At 37.6% G+C, this 16,865-nt stretch overlaps 1 protein-coding gene across 1 annotated transcript in view; it reads right to left on the reverse strand.

Moving 5' to 3' along the window:
- LOC122812280 (venom factor-like) overlaps positions 1-16,865 on the reverse strand; it is a 2,973,268-nt gene that overhangs the window by 2,295,749 nt on the left and 660,654 nt on the right. The window contains exon 8 of the mRNA XM_044084681.1: positions 4,521-4,623. Within this exon, the coding sequence (XP_043940616.1) occupies positions 4,521-4,623 (103 nt within the window). The remainder of the gene's footprint in view (positions 1-4,520; positions 4,624-16,865) is intronic.

Below are 16,865 nucleotides of genomic sequence, written 5' to 3' on the forward strand. Positions count from 1 at the left end.
AGACATGGAATAGCTCTCAGATTATGTGGCCCAGGCAATTATGACTCTAGCCCTGAGCAGCATCCTACCGTCATCCACAATGATACCGCAGTATAAGAAGAAAATGATTGACTTCAACAACAAGTTTCTGGTGTCATAATAAGGAGATACAGTATCTGTCTGCTTGGGATGACATGATTGACAGATCTCAATGCTTTGCCAGAGATGGCCTGCATCTGTCACCCCTGGGTTTCTGGATACTGGCTAAGGCTCTTGCCACCCCTATAGTGCCTTTTTAGGCGATGTTCCAAAGACTAAATTACCACCGTAACAGCTATAAATAAATGAAATCTGAGGATCATGCTGCTCAGTGCTAGAAGTCTAAATCTCAAGATGCACTTGCTTGAATCACTCCTCAGAATGGGGTACAGTGACATTTGTGCTGTAATGGAGACCTGGTTTAAAGCAGCAGAAAGTACCCCTGCGCTACCAGGCTATAACTCATTCCACACCTTTCGGCCCCAGAACATGGACTGAAGCTCCAACGGCGGTGGTGTCTCCATATTCATAAAGGATATGCACACCTCCAGACTAGTAGCCCAGCATAACACATCTGAAATACTTCAGGTACAAATAACATAGGGTAAGACGGCAATTCAGGTCTTAGCCTGTTATAGGTCCCCAACCATGTCCCAAGACTCTCACTCATACTAGGTGACTTCAACTATCCTTCCTTCAACTGGAAAAACTACTCATGCACCAATACAATGGCCCAACGGTTCCTGGAATTCATCCATTCCAATGCCCTGCACCACCTCATTATTATCCCCACTAGAGGAAGCAACATCCTTGACCTGGTTATTACTAACATAAGCAACTGTTGCTCTACACCAGTAGTCAATTCCTCCCTGGTTAGATCCAACCAGAAACTAATCACCATGAAAATCCATATCTCACCCATACTCCCCACTAAGGTAACTACCATGAAAAACTTCTCCAAAGCTAACTTTGGGCTCCTAAAAACAGAGGTGACTAACTTCATGGCACCCATGTTAATGGAAAATAGCTGCATGACTGCCGGATCATACACTAACGCACGGTACGAATACGTACATAAATGCATGGAACTAGCCATACCCAACAGAACCAAGATGCTCTCCTCCAAAAAAAGGAAGACAATCTGGTAGTCCCCTGCCATTAATAAACTCTACAACAGGAGGAAAAAACTGTTGCAGAAAAAGGTGAAGTTCCAAGACTGGAAAAACTCCCTTATTAGTCTCAATAAAAAGTTGAGATCCCTCATCAAAACTTCTAAAGCCAGCTATGAAGGCAGAATTATGGCAGACACTAAAAAGAACCACAAACACTTCTATAGTGATATCAATAATCTCCACGGCAATACCCAGGTTTGCCCTGAGTTACTGCACAATGGTCCTTCCTATAGTGAGCCAACAGATATTGCCAACATACTGGCCGACAGATTCAGTGCCAACCTTAAACCTCCCAAAGGACCAATCACAATACCAGATGAATGCCAGGCACCCACCATTACTGCAGGATAGGTCAAAGCTACATTGTCCAAGGCCAAGAATACAGCTTCCACAGGACCTGACAATATCCATGAATGTGTTCTACATGAACTATAAAGTAAACTGGCACCACATCTGTGTGCCCTGTTCAATCACAGCCTCACCTCAGGCTTTGTCCTTACCGAATGGTGCACTGCTACAGTCATCCCTGTCCATAAAGGGGAAGTGACGACAGACCCTGGGAATTACCGCCCCATTAGCCTGACGAGTCTGATATGTAAGGCTATGGAGCACAGCATCATGGGCCAAATTAACAAGGATATAGGGAATCTCCAAACTCTAGATCCCATGCAATTTGGTTTTGTGAAAGTTAGATCATGCCTGCTCAACCTGGTTAACTTCTTTGAGTCAGTCACCAGAGTTGTCGATGAGGGCAAGGCAGTTCATACAGCCTACCTCAATCTGGCCAAGGCCTTTGATACCATTCCCCACTCATGAATTATTGATAAACTCACCAAACTAGGCATCAACCCCTATATCACTAGGTGGGTTGCAAATTGGCTCACAGATAGAACCCACAGTGTGAAAGTAGTGGACTCCAAATCAGACTGCTGACCAGTCACGAGTGGAGTTCCACAGGAATCGGTCCTAGGTCCTCTCTGGTTTGGCATCTACTTCTTAGGCATCCAGGCCAACACGGATGGACTCTGGCTGACCAAGTTCACAGACGAATGCAAGCTGGGACCCATTATTAACTCCTCATGTGATGTAGATGTCCTAGAGAAAGGCCTCACTGAGACCAATCACTGGTGTCTAAACCATGGCCTTAAGCTTAATGCCAAAAAATGCATTGTCATCCCCTTTGGGAAAAACTCAGTTCCCATTAATTACCACATCGATGGGAGCCCACTGAACACTGAAGATGTTATAAGAGATCTGGGGACACAGGTTGACAGCAACCTCTCCTTCGATCACCACAATGTCACTGTGGTCAGAAAGTCCTTCTATGTAGCACATTTCATTACCAAGGGTTCTGCATCCAGGAAGAAAGACGTTATCACTTCTCTCTACTCTTCCCTCATTAGGCCAGTCATTGAGTACAATGCCACATTTGGCATGTACCTCACTACACACATGCAACAGCTGGAAAGGTCACAAAAGTACCTCACGAAGAGGATCATAGGCCTTAAACACATGTCCTACATGGACAGACTCAAAAAACTCCAGCTATTCTCTGTCTCATATTGTCTACTAAGAGGCAATCCCTGCTTGACTAACAAAGTCATGTTGACCCAGCTCTGCTAGAAATGCTACATCTAAAGAAATCCCAATACCTCCTCAACACATGCTCCAGAGACCTCAATCTCATTACCACAATCAACAGAACATGCTGAAGGGACAGGTTCATAACTCAGAGACTGCCCATGCTCTGGAATAGACTTCCCATATATGTCAAGCAGAGCACCTCACTGGCCCTCTTCAAGAGAAATCTTGATGAGTGGATGGGAAATAGAAAGTTCACCCCGGGGATCACTCCAGCGGCTCTACTTGATAGAGGCACTGGGAACTAACATAGGGGCGGCACAATGCCAGGGCACTTCTATGGGCTAGGCTTGTAAAGGCTCCAGGGCCATTAGCCGAGTGCACACTTATGAACTTATGAACCTATGAAAACTAACTCACAAGAAGGAACAATAGCCTGAATTAAACTGTGAGTCAAACACAGTAGACTACTCCTGTCTTAGGAAATTTGTGGAGGATTAGAAACATGGTCAATTTTCTGCTTTTTTTTTTTTCTTTGTCACGGAAAATGGGACCAAGAGCATTATTAATGGCAACAGCTTCCCCAGGGATGAGCACAACAATCTGACTAAACAAACCAAGAACCAACAAGAGTGGCTCTCCCTTGCTCATTAAGGGAACCCCAACAGTTTTAGAGGAAATGGCTAACCTCTGGTCCATAGTGGCTGCAGGTGTTATATCAGAGGAATTTGGGGTAAAAGATGGTAAGATCTAACCACAGCAGAGTCACCCACCTGCAACTGAGGCAAATTGCTAGCCTTCTATGCTGACAAAGGCTGTTTGATTAACTTTTTCTTTTTGTGGCTCGAAGAAGGACTGACACGGGACCAGTAGTTTGTTCTATGGTCAAGCTGAAAATGGTGCCTCTTTCATGGGAAAAACAAGCAGCAAGCACAAGTAAAATTTTAAAGTTTTTAAAAATCACTTTTTTAATAAAAAGCACTTTAAAAAATCCGCAAAAAGTAAAAAAAAACACTGTTTCTCCACAAAAAATGGTTTTCAATTACTTTAAACAATTTTTAAAACTGACAGGAATAAAGTGCATTCCCATCTTAAAAGTACAGTTAAGTATCACGACAGTCCATTAAAACACAAACTTCTAATTTAAAATTAACTTTTCTAAACAGGAAAGTGCAATAAAACATTTTTTTTAAATGTGGAAGTTTTTTCTCAAAGGGAACTTATCTGCCAAGCAATGGAAGAGCACAAGCTAACTGTTAATCCTCTGAAGCCTGTACTTGAGTAGTCTGGTGGCAGGAAAGGTCTGAAGGGCTTGGAGCCCAGATCTGTCTTTTAGTCAGCTCAGCTTTAGCTGCCTGACAGTTTGGGCATGTGGAAGGTGCCCTGAAGCTTTGGAAGCTGGCCAGCTGTTACAGCCTTATGAGTATATAACCAACATAGCTAAGGCTACTGCAGCAGTGATACCTATGATAAACATCAATGTATCTTGCACACTTTGGGTTTTTTTGTGCATATGTTGAGTTAACTGCACTATTGCAGATCATTATTTCTGAATCTCTTCCTTTGAGTCTGAATAAATATTGTTCTTAGTTCTAAATATTGCAGTTGGTGAATTATGGCTGTCTTTCTTTTAATTCTGAGAACAGGCTCAATGTAGTTTTCTAAATGTGTTTGGAAATGCCTGTCATCAGTCTATTTTACCACTTTCTGTGCTTTTGGCTAAGAATACTGAAATACAAAAATGCTTACATCAATTCTTTGAAAAGATGTAGGAATGTTTCTCCGTTGTCCATCTCTCTTAACCCCAAACAGTGCTAAGGCGCGACCATCAACCTGCTTTTTAAAAATATAGCTATTAGGAAACAAAAATGAGAGAGAAGTACACATTACTCCATGAAGCAAGGTTATTTTGTGCACTGCAGTACTGTAAAAGGTGTATTTAACGTTTACTAATTTCACATTTCTGAAACAGGTATAAAATTACTTGCCTTAAGAAACCACGGGTACTGAATATAAAAGGTAACACAGCAAGTACACATATTTTCCATTGGTTAGTTTGCAGGCAATATATTATAATACTGGAATTAATATTATAAAAGAAGACTTCCAATATTTTATTGCTGTTCCTGATATATGATAAACATATCAGCAGAATTTCCCTAAACTGTAGGTATACATGTGCCAGTTGTTTATACAGCACACAGAATATAAAGTTTATGCGTACAATAACTCACTTTGCTGCTAATGAAGCACTAAGAACAGCACTTTGCCAGAATGAGTCACAACCCCCCCCATTTTAATTAATCATAGGATATGAAATATTCCTTTACATTAAAGTGCAATACAAAGTGCAATTACGTAGGTGACATACTACAATAGCAGATGTTTGAACATATCACAGTTGCAGTATTTTTGACATCATGGATTTTCCAAGTAAAGGTCCTATCCAACTGTTGTCCAGCCTTGTAAACCTCAGGACCTTTCACCAATAGATACATGCCAGTCTGCTAGTATAAGAGGTGCAGATGTCCGTGCAGCATTCAGCACTGATAACAAATAAGAAGTACACTAGAATAACTTCATAAGGAAAGGTCAGAACCCTAAAATAAAAAATATAAAAGGCAGGTAGAATTTTGAGAAAGCTTGGATTTGATACCCTCAGGACATGGCTGCACTCTGAGTCAGGAAAAAAATTAGAACAGACCCGGAAACATCTGCAATACCATATGCAAACTTAATGATGTGTAGCCTGAGAAGCAGAGGAAATCAAATTCTGAAGTACAGCTCTAGAGTCACTGTCTGGGAGATTAGAAATAAGCTTGGATATATTGGCAAAAATGGATAACTTGTACCCTTATCATATGATCTGATTATCAATACCATGGGAAACTAATGTAGCTATAGTATAATTTTTTTCAATATCTGCCTATTGTCCTACTATCCACAGTTTTTGGAAAGGCATTTGAGGATGAAAAAAAAAGAATGGCTTGTCTGAGTCTGTAGAAATAATTGCAGGGTCAGGCATAGGCTTCTTCTACAGATATTTGTGACTGTGAGGTCTTTATAATACCTGTCAAACTTTTTTTGGTAAAGGGGGCTGAGACTCTGGAGGTACAGAAGCAGAAAGAAAGGTGTCCTCAATGTAGAGAAAACAGGAAGGACAGCAGAAGGCTTATTGACATCCATGTACAGTAACTGAAGTACCTCTTGTGAGATTCAGAGAGTTGTTCACACTCCCAGTTAAAATATTGCATTCTTTTTTGGATGGTGTCCCCTAAAGAAAGTTTATCTTGGGGTGAGTTTGAGAAGAAAGTATCTTCAGGTATAGACTCAAAATGATAAGAGGAGTGCAGCAGAGATGAGTAGTCTAGAGGATCAGACTCTGATTCTGAGGAAGAGTCTTTCTCAGAAGTATTCCCCTTCCTTCACCGAAGGGCGGAAAGTGTACAGGCAAAGAACTGAGGAGGTTTTAAAGTCATAATGGCTTTAAATAGTCTCTGGGAAAAGTCTTGACATTCTTCTTGAGGATCTCTGGGTCCAGGTATAGCAGGAGGCATACCTCCATAAGGGAACCTGGGACATCCTCATTTAACAATATTTGAGGAACAACATCCAGTCACATGATCACAACCCTGGGCTCTCCCTTTGTGACCTTGATGGCAATCTGACTGGTCAGACAGGATGTACCTGAAGGTTGCTCCATCTTGGCCACCAAAGAGGTCATGACAGTGAGAACAGACCCAGAGATGGACAGTCTGTGGGCTTGTCTATACTCTCAGTAGAGATGTCTGATTCCAACTGGGAGAATGAAGCAAACAAAGTGTCATCATTCTGTTTCTTTGTTTTATTTTTGGACTGCAACAGTACCTAAGGAAGGAGCTTCAAACTGCATATTGGCATGTGCCAAAGCCTGTAAGCATTTGTTTTATAAGTACATTTTTAACAAAGACAATTTGCTTCTGAGGGGTTTTAGAGCAAATGTCTGACAGATAGAGCTGTCTTTGGTGTTATGGTTGGGAACTAAACAGAAAAGATGCTGGGCATGCTTATCCTTATATGGTATGTGTCTACCACAGAGGCATTTTTCTGTCATTGATGGCATGAACAAACTTCAAAAGTCATAAAACAATTCAGTAATGTGAAGAGTATATTGGGAAAAAGATGCTAAGGATGAAGCGACCAGGTAACAGAAAAAGAGGAAGGCCTAAGATAAGGTTAATGGATGTGGTGAGAGAGGACATGCAGGTGGTTGGTGTGACAGAGCAAGATGCAGAGGACAGGAAGAAATGGAAACAGATGATCCGCTGTGGCGACCCCTAACAGGAAAAGCCGAAAGATGATGATGATGAATGTGAAGGGTTCCCAGCAGGGTACCTAGCTATCCTTTGTGAAGGCAACTCAGTCATTTCATCCTGCAATGCACTTTTTGATTTACACTGAATATCCAGTTTGTAACATTAAGGAAAAGTGTGAACTGAGGAATTAGTGGCTACATCAAGTATGGTGTTACAGCACATCATTGCATGAAAGCCCTTGAAGAAGCTACTGCTTTGTTAGAGTGGGTTTTAACTATTCATGGTAGCTGCTTGCCATAATTTGTATAACAAAACTGAACTGCACAGCAGATCCATTTGGAAATAGATTGCTCAAATATACATAAATCTGTTTCCTTTCCAGCAAGTGACACAAACAATTTGTCAAAAGTTCTCGTCTTTTGTCTTTTTTGTAAATATAAACTTGAACTGTCCAGTACCATCTAAAGAGACAGAGAGAGAGAGACAGAGAGAGAGAGAAAGAGAGAAGAATTCTTTCTAACTTGTTTTGAAAAAGAAAACTAGGTTTATTTATCCTTTGTTAACCATATTAGTTTAACTAGGCTAGTAGCCTCTTTTCGGGGGGACCCACCATGATATTTCAACTGCTAAGGAAGTTTGGCCAGGACATCAGGGAACTTCCCCTAGTCATCACAGTTGCAAGTGGGACCCATGAACACTTTCTGTTTCCATTGAGAGAAATGGAAGAGAAGGCAAATATCAAGACCAGAGAATGTGTGCAGGATTCTGAGGAAATGTTTCAAAGAAATATGTCTGATGGAGATGAGCCTGCAAATGATGGATCTATAATTATAACCTTCTGGTCAGGAGGGTTGCAGATGATTTACTCAAAGAAATGGTGATGCAGTGTGAGACAGAACAATTAATGAGATGTTTCCTTGGGGAACATTATGTTGACATTATGTTCAAAATACAAAAGGAGGATGCAGAAACAATCCTGAAAAACAGTGGTGAGACGGAAAAGAAAACATATGTAGAAAAAGTAAAATAAGGCAAAATGGAGGTAGCAGATAGAAAACAAATGCAGGAGAGAATGAAAAGCAGAAGTACATGGTAAGGATTCAAAGTAAAGAAGGCAAAGAAATGAAAAGGTATGAAGTGTGGAACAATTTAATAGTTCCTTTGCTGTGAAAAGCATATGCGGTAAAAGCATTTATTCTTACTAAGAAAGACACATTTTGTGACATTATATTTGACTGTTTTTACAATGGGAAATTTTCTTGGAAAATATGAAAAAAAGAAAGACTGTAATGCATACAATCTTTACGTGATAAATGCATTTAACAGGGAAACAAAAAAGAAAACTTGTGCAATTTTGAAAAAAAGTGGAAAGGCAGAATGTGAAAGGACATTTGAAAACTTACATAAAGAAGTACTTCACATTGCAAATGTTTATAATAAAAGGGGGTTACGGACTGGAATGTGATTGTAATATTGTGTTAAAAATAGAAAGAGAAAAAATTACACACTTACAAAGTATGATAAATGTAGAGGGAAATAGGGGTGTTGTAAAATATTGGGGACAACCTAAAACTTTTTTGCTTGTTTTTTATTTGGAAAAGAAAGACATTTGACAAGTAACTGTGATAAAATAAAATAATATATGTGTGAGGTAATGTGACATGATGCAAAAAAGTGAATTGAAATGTTATAAATGTAATACAATTGGACATTTACGGATGGACTGTAAAAATGAAAGGAAGGAAAAACAAAAAGAAAGAGAAGAAAATGAACAAAGAGAATAAATGTTAGAAGTAGTAGAAATAGAAGAAAAATTAGATGAGAAAGAATAATAAAGATGACATAGAAGAAAGCTCTGAAGTAAGTGATGAAGAAGACATAAATTGGGAGACAGTAAAAGAAAAATGAATTCTACTGGTAAAAGGGTAAAAGAAAAAGAAAATATAAAGGAATAAGTATAAAAGAAAGCAAAGAAAATGGGTGAAGTATATATATATATATATATATATATATATATATATATATATATATATATATATATATATATATATATATATATATATATATAATATACAGCTAATGGCTTGTGGTTGGTATGAAAGGTTAAGGTTTTTGACTCATAGATACAAAGTTCACTGTTAGATTCTCACCTTTGGGAGGGACATTGGCTAGGCTTAGAATAGCCCATTAAGGCAGCTAACCCAGTAATTAATTATGAGTGTATGAAACCATGATTCTGAGGAAAAGTGAAAATTAAAATGCTAAAGTGCTTTCGGTAAATGTGAACACTGTTAAGAATATAGTAAGAAGAATAGGGATTTTGGAGTGTTGTAATACATGTGATTTAGACATAATTATATTAGAAGCCACAAGATTTTTAAGACATGAAGAAAGATTACAGAGAAACTATGGCGAAGAAGGATAATCTTGAATTTGGGAAATGACAGATATTCTGGAATAACCATATTCCATAGAAATACAGTAAAGATATCTGATATAGCTTTAGCAAAAATGGGAAGGTTAACCACTCTAGATTTAAAGTGGAAAGAAAAAGTATATAAAAGTATAACATTATACACTTATACTAATTATAAAGGGAAAGCTTATTTCAACAGATTTTAGACTAACTAATGATAAATATAAATATTATAATAACAGGAGGCTTTACTTGTGATTTAATAGGCAGGTGTAAAAAGAAAGGGAATGATGTAAGAAAAATAGAAGTTATAAGATGTGGTAAGTTAAAACTTTAGGACACAAATTCATGGAGTTTTAAAAGGGATATGTACAGAACTGAAACAGATTATTTCATAGTATCAGAAGGTTTAGTTGTAGGGGAAGGGGAGGTAGTTGAAATAGTATTTTCTGATCATCTTGCAATATGCTTAGAGATAAAGGAAAACAAGGAATATATAAAAATAAGCAAAGAAATAAAAAGGATAAAGTAGAAAGAATGGAATGAAGAAGGAAAGATATTAGTAATACAGTTATAGAAAGATCATATTACTTTGAGAACACTTTATAAAAAAATTGGTCTGAATGGTGGATGATATTTAAGGAAAAAATAAAAAAATGTTTTTTATGGTGGCAACATGAGGTGAGAAAAGTAAAGAAAGAAAAATGTAAAAGAACATATAAGAATGCATTGGAAGATTTAGAACATAATGATAGTACTTTGACAAAGAAAAATAATTATACAAAAGAACTCAGAAAAAATACAAGAATTATTTAAGCAAAGATATTTTTACAAGGAAAAAGATAAGAACTATTGAGTTACAGATTAGTAAAAGAAGATGGTAGTTTAATGACAGATATAAAAGAAATTAAAAGGAAAAACAGAAGAACTCAGAGAAGGATTATGAATAGTGTAGTATGATATTTGCAAGAAATGTTTAAAGAAAAAAGAAGGCAGTGAAAATAACACAGAAAGCAAAAAAGTTACCAGGAAAAGAGAATAAGGAGTTGGAAAAAGAGATTTCTTTACATGAGCTAGATAAAGTATTAGGATAAGTACATAGAGACTCAGCTGCAGGACCACATGGAATAGAGTATGAAATGTATAAAAATGTAATGGATTAGCAAAACATTTTTTAAAGATTTTGAGTGAATGGTTAAATGAATGTTTTATGCATAAAGAATTATACTGTGGAATATTTAAATTTATATGGAAGAAGGAAGATAGAAGACTATTTAAAAACTAGAGACTGATAGTATTGAATAATAATGATTATAAGATCTTTATGAAATAATACAAAGGAGATTTGAAACTAAAAATGGAAAATATGGAAGATAATATAGATATTATAAAGGGGATATGTTGTCAAGAATTATTAATGATAGAGAAATTCTGAATGCTATTATTAATAGAAAAGGAGAAGCAAAAATCATGATAGGAGACCTTAATATGGCATTTGATACAATTGGACATGACATATTATAGGTAATAATGAAAGAATGTAATATAAGTGAGAAAGTTACGAATTTATGTATACCAGCATAGAGCAATAATAAATTAAAAATACTTGTAAATAGCTGTTTAAGCCAAGAAGTATAGGTGAAGAGTTGTGTGAGACAGGGGTGCCCAATGAGCTGTATCCACTTTACATTAGTTATGAATGTGATAGCATGTGAAATAAATTACAGAATGAAGGAGGCAGGGTATATAACACCTGAAGGGTTAATAATTCCAGTCCTGTTAACATTTGCAGCTGACAGTATAATAATTACAAAAAAAATGGATAAAAGAAGTAAGAACTTGCACAAATAAATGTCTAGAGGTGATATAGATTAAATAAAGAGAAATGTAAAAGTTTGAGTGATGTAGTAAAGAAAGGGGGGATATATTGTACAATGAATGAAATTTCTGTGTTAGATATAAAGTTGCGGAATAAAGATGTAAGTAGAATTCAATGAGAAAAAAGCAACAGAAAAAAAAAACTGTCTTTTCTGGAGAACATATGCATTATCATTCATAAAACAGGCTTATGTGATAAGTCAGTACTGATGGGAAAACAGCATACTTAGCAAGTGTATTTATGTTGCCAACAGTATTTGAAAAGGAATTATTGCAGATACTTTCTTCATTTATATGAGATTCTAGATTAAACCAAGTAAAAAAGATGTTTTCTGTGTAAATAAAGAGGCTGGGAGTTTATGGTTAATTAACCCAGTGGTATTAGCTGCTTCACTGAATTTCTACAAAGTGTAGAGTGGATAAATGAAAACTATATGAGATTAGTAGTAAAACTGTATAAATAGAAGTATGATAAATTTGGGGGTATGGTAAAAAAGAGTAAAAGAGAAAATAGTGTATACATGTAGAAATAAAATGTTACCAAGAAAAAATATTGTGGAAAAACAACTGATGGTATAAAAAAAGAAAAGTATGGTATAATAATGTAATTATAAAACTTTACTATGTAAAACCATGGGAAAATCTAAAGGATGAAAAATACAGCTAGGAAATAAGAAACAAATGGTGTAATAAAAAAGTAGAATGTCAATATTTTTTGTGGAGACTGCTAATAGATAAATTGCCAATAAAAGGAAATATGCTATTTAAAAAGAAAAGTGATAGAATACATTTACATTGACGAGAAGAACCTACTGAACATGCATTTTTGAAATGTAAAAGAGTAAAAGGTTATGGGGACAATTATTTTTTTTAAAACTTTGTATTACATTTTAACAATAAGTGAAAAAAAAGATATTAAAACATAACAAATATATAACTATTTACAGTAGTCGATAAGCTCTGCCTTATAAATAATCAAACTATTAATACTTTTCAAGTAAATCACTTTTTTTTCTAAGATATATACTGATGTGTGACATTGGGGGTTTCACCTTAACAGTAAACATTTTTTACATACACTTTTAGCTAAATATATAAATTCTATAAATGATGGGGTAGTTGTACATTTTCAATTATTTGTGACTAGCATCTTTGCTATAGCTAAAATAGACCATAAAATGGCACTTGCTATGCTGGAATAAAGTCTGGAATTGTACCATTACGTAAGATCAAAGAAATAGTAATTGTACATCTGCCTGACCACAATGCTTAAGTGATGATTCCAATCCATTTCTAATGAGTCACTACATCTCCAGCAATTAATATTTATTAATTTATATACATTAATGCAATCTTATGATGAGTTATAAAAGCTCTATGTAAATATTTCCAAGTGGATAGCTCCCAATAAAGTGACAATGTAAATTTACCTGCAGATTTTAGTAATATTTTTTATTTACATCTGAAAAATGTTCATTATTAAATTTTGTAGAATAATTCCAAAATGTCAGTTCAAATAAAGTAAAATCTATTCTAATAATGATATATATTCTAGATAAATATGACTTATTGTTTATTAATTTACTATTAATATTGAATAAAAAGTCTTAAATATTTTGAACAGATTTCATAAGTGAATCGAATGATAGTTTTATTGTATTGCTTACACATTCCTTACAGATTTGTAAAGACATCCAATTGTTTTTTCCTAAACTATATTTAACTAGCAGATAATCCGTCAAATGCAGTTTGTTGCCATTTAGGAATTGATGCCAAAAGATTAAACTATTATCACTGAGGTCTAACATTTTACTCAAATTATGTTTCTAAACATAAATGCTATAGGAAACAAGATTCTTAGCCTTATAATTAGTATTTATATATCTCTTAAATATGGAAAGGATAAAATTAACAACATGAATGGAAATAAATGTATTATCACCATTCATACAATAATCTTTTAGGATGCAATAAATTTATTAAATACATTTTGAGTATGAGTCTCTACAGTATATTTATTACTAGCAAGTACAATTCTTTCATGGATTAATTTCCATGTAAAATCATTTGAGGAATTAAGCTACTGAACTATAATTTTAATTATAACTTATCTTGGCATATATTTCAATATTTGGAAAACCTATACCACCTTCCTCCCATTTTTTTATGTTCCATTCAAAATATATCCTTAGTTTATTAGGATACCATAGAAATTTAAGAAGAATAGCATTTATTTTCTTTAAAAAAATGTGGACGGGGTTAGAATTATGGACTGAATATAAAGCAAGAGTTTAGGTAGAATTACTATTTTAATTAAAGTAAGACAATCTTGCATAGTGGAAAATAAGAAGTTATGTACCTACCATAACATTCCATGTTATTTGTCTTCTTCTCGCCTTCTTTCTTGCTGGTTGGGCGACTCGGCCATCTTCTAAAAGCTCGAGAGCTATTTACTGGCTCGAGGCCTCCCCATATCCCACAATGCCTGGTGCTAGATCCCCAGATCTCATTTGGTAGACCTAACTACAGACAAACATAAGGACACCTGTCCTAACAGCATAGCTTTAGCTACAGAGCTAAAAGGTTGAGGGAACAAACCAGATAAGACTCAGCCAGCGAAAAGGAACTCAAAAGGAAACTCTTCTCGGTCAATTAGGATAGGGGGATGGAGGGTGGGACGCAAGAAAGAAGGCGAGAAGAAGACAACTAACATGGAACGTTATGGTAGGTACATAACTTCTTAATGTTAAGTTGTCTATCTCTCCTTCATTCTTGCTGGTTGGGACAGCGTCCCTAGCACCTCAGTCCTGGGTGGCTCATCGGAACAGACTCTTCAGCACAGTGGAACCAAAATCAGCTCTGCTCCTAGAGGCCACATCCAGCTTATAATGAAAAATGAATGTATGGGGGGTGGCCCATGTAGCTGCCGCACAAATGGCTTCCATTGGTAATCTTGCCTGAAAAGCTACAGAACTAGCTAAAGCCCTAGTAGAGTAGCCTTTTGGTTTAGCAGGGAGCAGCTTGTTCCTCAATTGATAAATCAAGGTAATAATAGAAGTCAACCACCTAGATAGAGTTACTTTAGACACTGGTAGACCTTGTTTACCTTCAGCATAGGGCAGGAAGAGCTGGTCTGATTTTCTAATTTGTTTAGTCCTATGCAAGTAGAAATGTAATTGTCTATGAACATCCAACTGATGTAATATATGTTCAGCTTTGTTAGAATAATTTGGAAAAAAGACCAGAAGATCAATGGACTGATTCAGATTACTCTCAGAAGGTACCTTAGAAAGGAAGGAGAGATTAGTCCTGAGCGAGACTCTGTCATTATGGAAAACTAAATAAGGAGGGCGAACACAAAGGGCCTGGAGTTCAGAAACTCTTCTAGCTGAAGTAATTGCCACCAGAAAGAGGGTTTTCCAAGAAAGAAACTTCAAGGAACATGAAGCTGCGGGTTCAAAGGAGGGCAATATTAGGGAAGCTAAGATCAAATTCAGATCCCACGGAGGTGGGGGATCTCTTACTGGGGGCCTGAGCAAAGTAGTCCCTTTAAGAAAAGCTTTGCAAAGCTTATGGGACATAATACTAGTTTCAGATAGGCCTGTATGAAAATTTGAAATTGCAGCTAACTGAACTCTAATGGTAGCAGAAAAGGACCCAGCCTGAAAAAAGTTCCGCTAAGAAATCTAAAACGTGGTGGACAGGGGTTGAAAAGGGATCTATATTTTTAGACTCTGCCCAGCAAGAGAAACATTTCCACTTACTAGCATAAGTCTTTCTGGTGGTAGATTTATGCAAAGATAAGATGATTTCACGCACCGATTGGGAAATGTTCGGAAGCCTGGCTAAGGTTGGAAGTGGAGCACCCAAGCAGTGAGGTTGAGAGACTGAAGGGATTGGTGCAGCCCACCCGATTGATGGATCAGGAGGTCCGGCACTGGGTCCAGGGTCCAGGGCTGCTCCAGAAGGTGATGATGCAGGAACGGAAATTTGTCAAGGCCAGTAGGGGGCAATGAGGATCATCTTGCATCCCAGCGCAGTAGCTTTCTGTATTAGTTTGGGAATCAGGGGAAATGGAGGGAATACATAAAGAAGTCCCTGAGGCTAACTGTGAATTAGAGCGTCTCTGGGGGTGTATCCGGGAAGAGGGAGGAGAGAAAAGAAACTGTTGCACTTGCTGTTGAAGGGGGTGGCGAAAAGATCGCAGCAAGTCTGACCCCATTTGCGGAAGATTTGGTCCGCCACTGTCTGATTGAGGGACCACTCGTGAGGCATAAGGATTGCTCTGCTCAGCCTGTCCGCTATAACGTTGGACTTCCCAGGGATGTGTGTTGCTATCAGAAACCATTGGGAAGAGATCGCCCACTGCCAAAGTCTGAGTGCTTCTCGACATAGGGGGTAGGACTTGGTTCCGCCCTGCTTGTTGATGTACCACACTGCCAACATATTGTCTGTCTGAATTGCAATGGTCCCGGTGGGAAGAGAGTTCTAAAGAGCTTGCAATGCTAATAGCACAGCTCTCATCTCCAAGACATTGATATGCAGATGGTACTTGTGGGGTTGCCAGGTGCCTTGGACTGTTCTGCCCTGAAAATGACCCCCACCCGATCAGGAAGGCATCCGTGGTCACCGTGGCTACTGGAGGAGGAAGAACAAATGGTCTGCCCTGGGGTACTGATGGGGAAACCATCCACCAAACAAGCTGGTCTTTGCATGTCTGTGTAATCATGATCATGTGAGACATTGGAAGTTGAAGAAAGGACCATTGGGTGAAAAGCAACCACTGAAGAACCCTCATATGAAAACGAGCCAGGGGGACCAGTATGATCGCTGCTGCCATGAGACCTAATGTCTTTAGGACGAATCTGGCCTGAATTTTCTTGCATTCTAATAACACCTGTACATGTCGGTGAATATCTAATACTCTGTGTAATGGAAGTCTCGCTGACATTTTTTTGTACTTAAGCTTGCGCCTATAAAGGTTATAGATTGACAAGGCAACAATGCAGACTTTTCGAAATTTATTGTGATACTTAACTTGGAGCAAGTTTGGATGGTGTAGTTCCTGGCTCACAGCAGCTGATGCCTAGTGGTAGCAGTAAGGAGCCAGTCGTCTAGATAGGGAAACACCTGGAATCCTTGCCGTCTCAGGTGAGAGGTAACTACTGCCATACATTTGGTGAACACCCTGGGGGCTGCGGTGAGACCAAAGGGCAGAGCTCGGAACTGATAATGACTGGCTCCCAGCTGGAAGCAGAGGAATCCTCTGGAGCGCCTGTCCATTTTGATATGGTAGTATGCATCTTGAAGATCTATGGAGCACATCCAATTGTCCTGACCCAAAAAGGGTAGAATGGATTGAAGCGTGACCATCCGGAACTTCGTTCTTTGTACAGACCTGTTTAGTCTGCTGAGATCCAAAATGGGTCTCCAGTCCCCTGTCTTTTTTGGTACCAAAAAGAACCTTGAGTAAATTCCGGATACTTGCTGGTCTGCTGGGACTTG

The sequence above is a fragment of the Protopterus annectens genome, chromosome 9.part0, assembly GCF_019279795.1.
Source record: "Protopterus annectens isolate FY-2018-M chromosome 9.part0, PAN1.0, whole genome shotgun sequence".
Taxonomy (NCBI): domain Eukaryota; kingdom Metazoa; phylum Chordata; order Ceratodontiformes; family Protopteridae; genus Protopterus; species Protopterus annectens.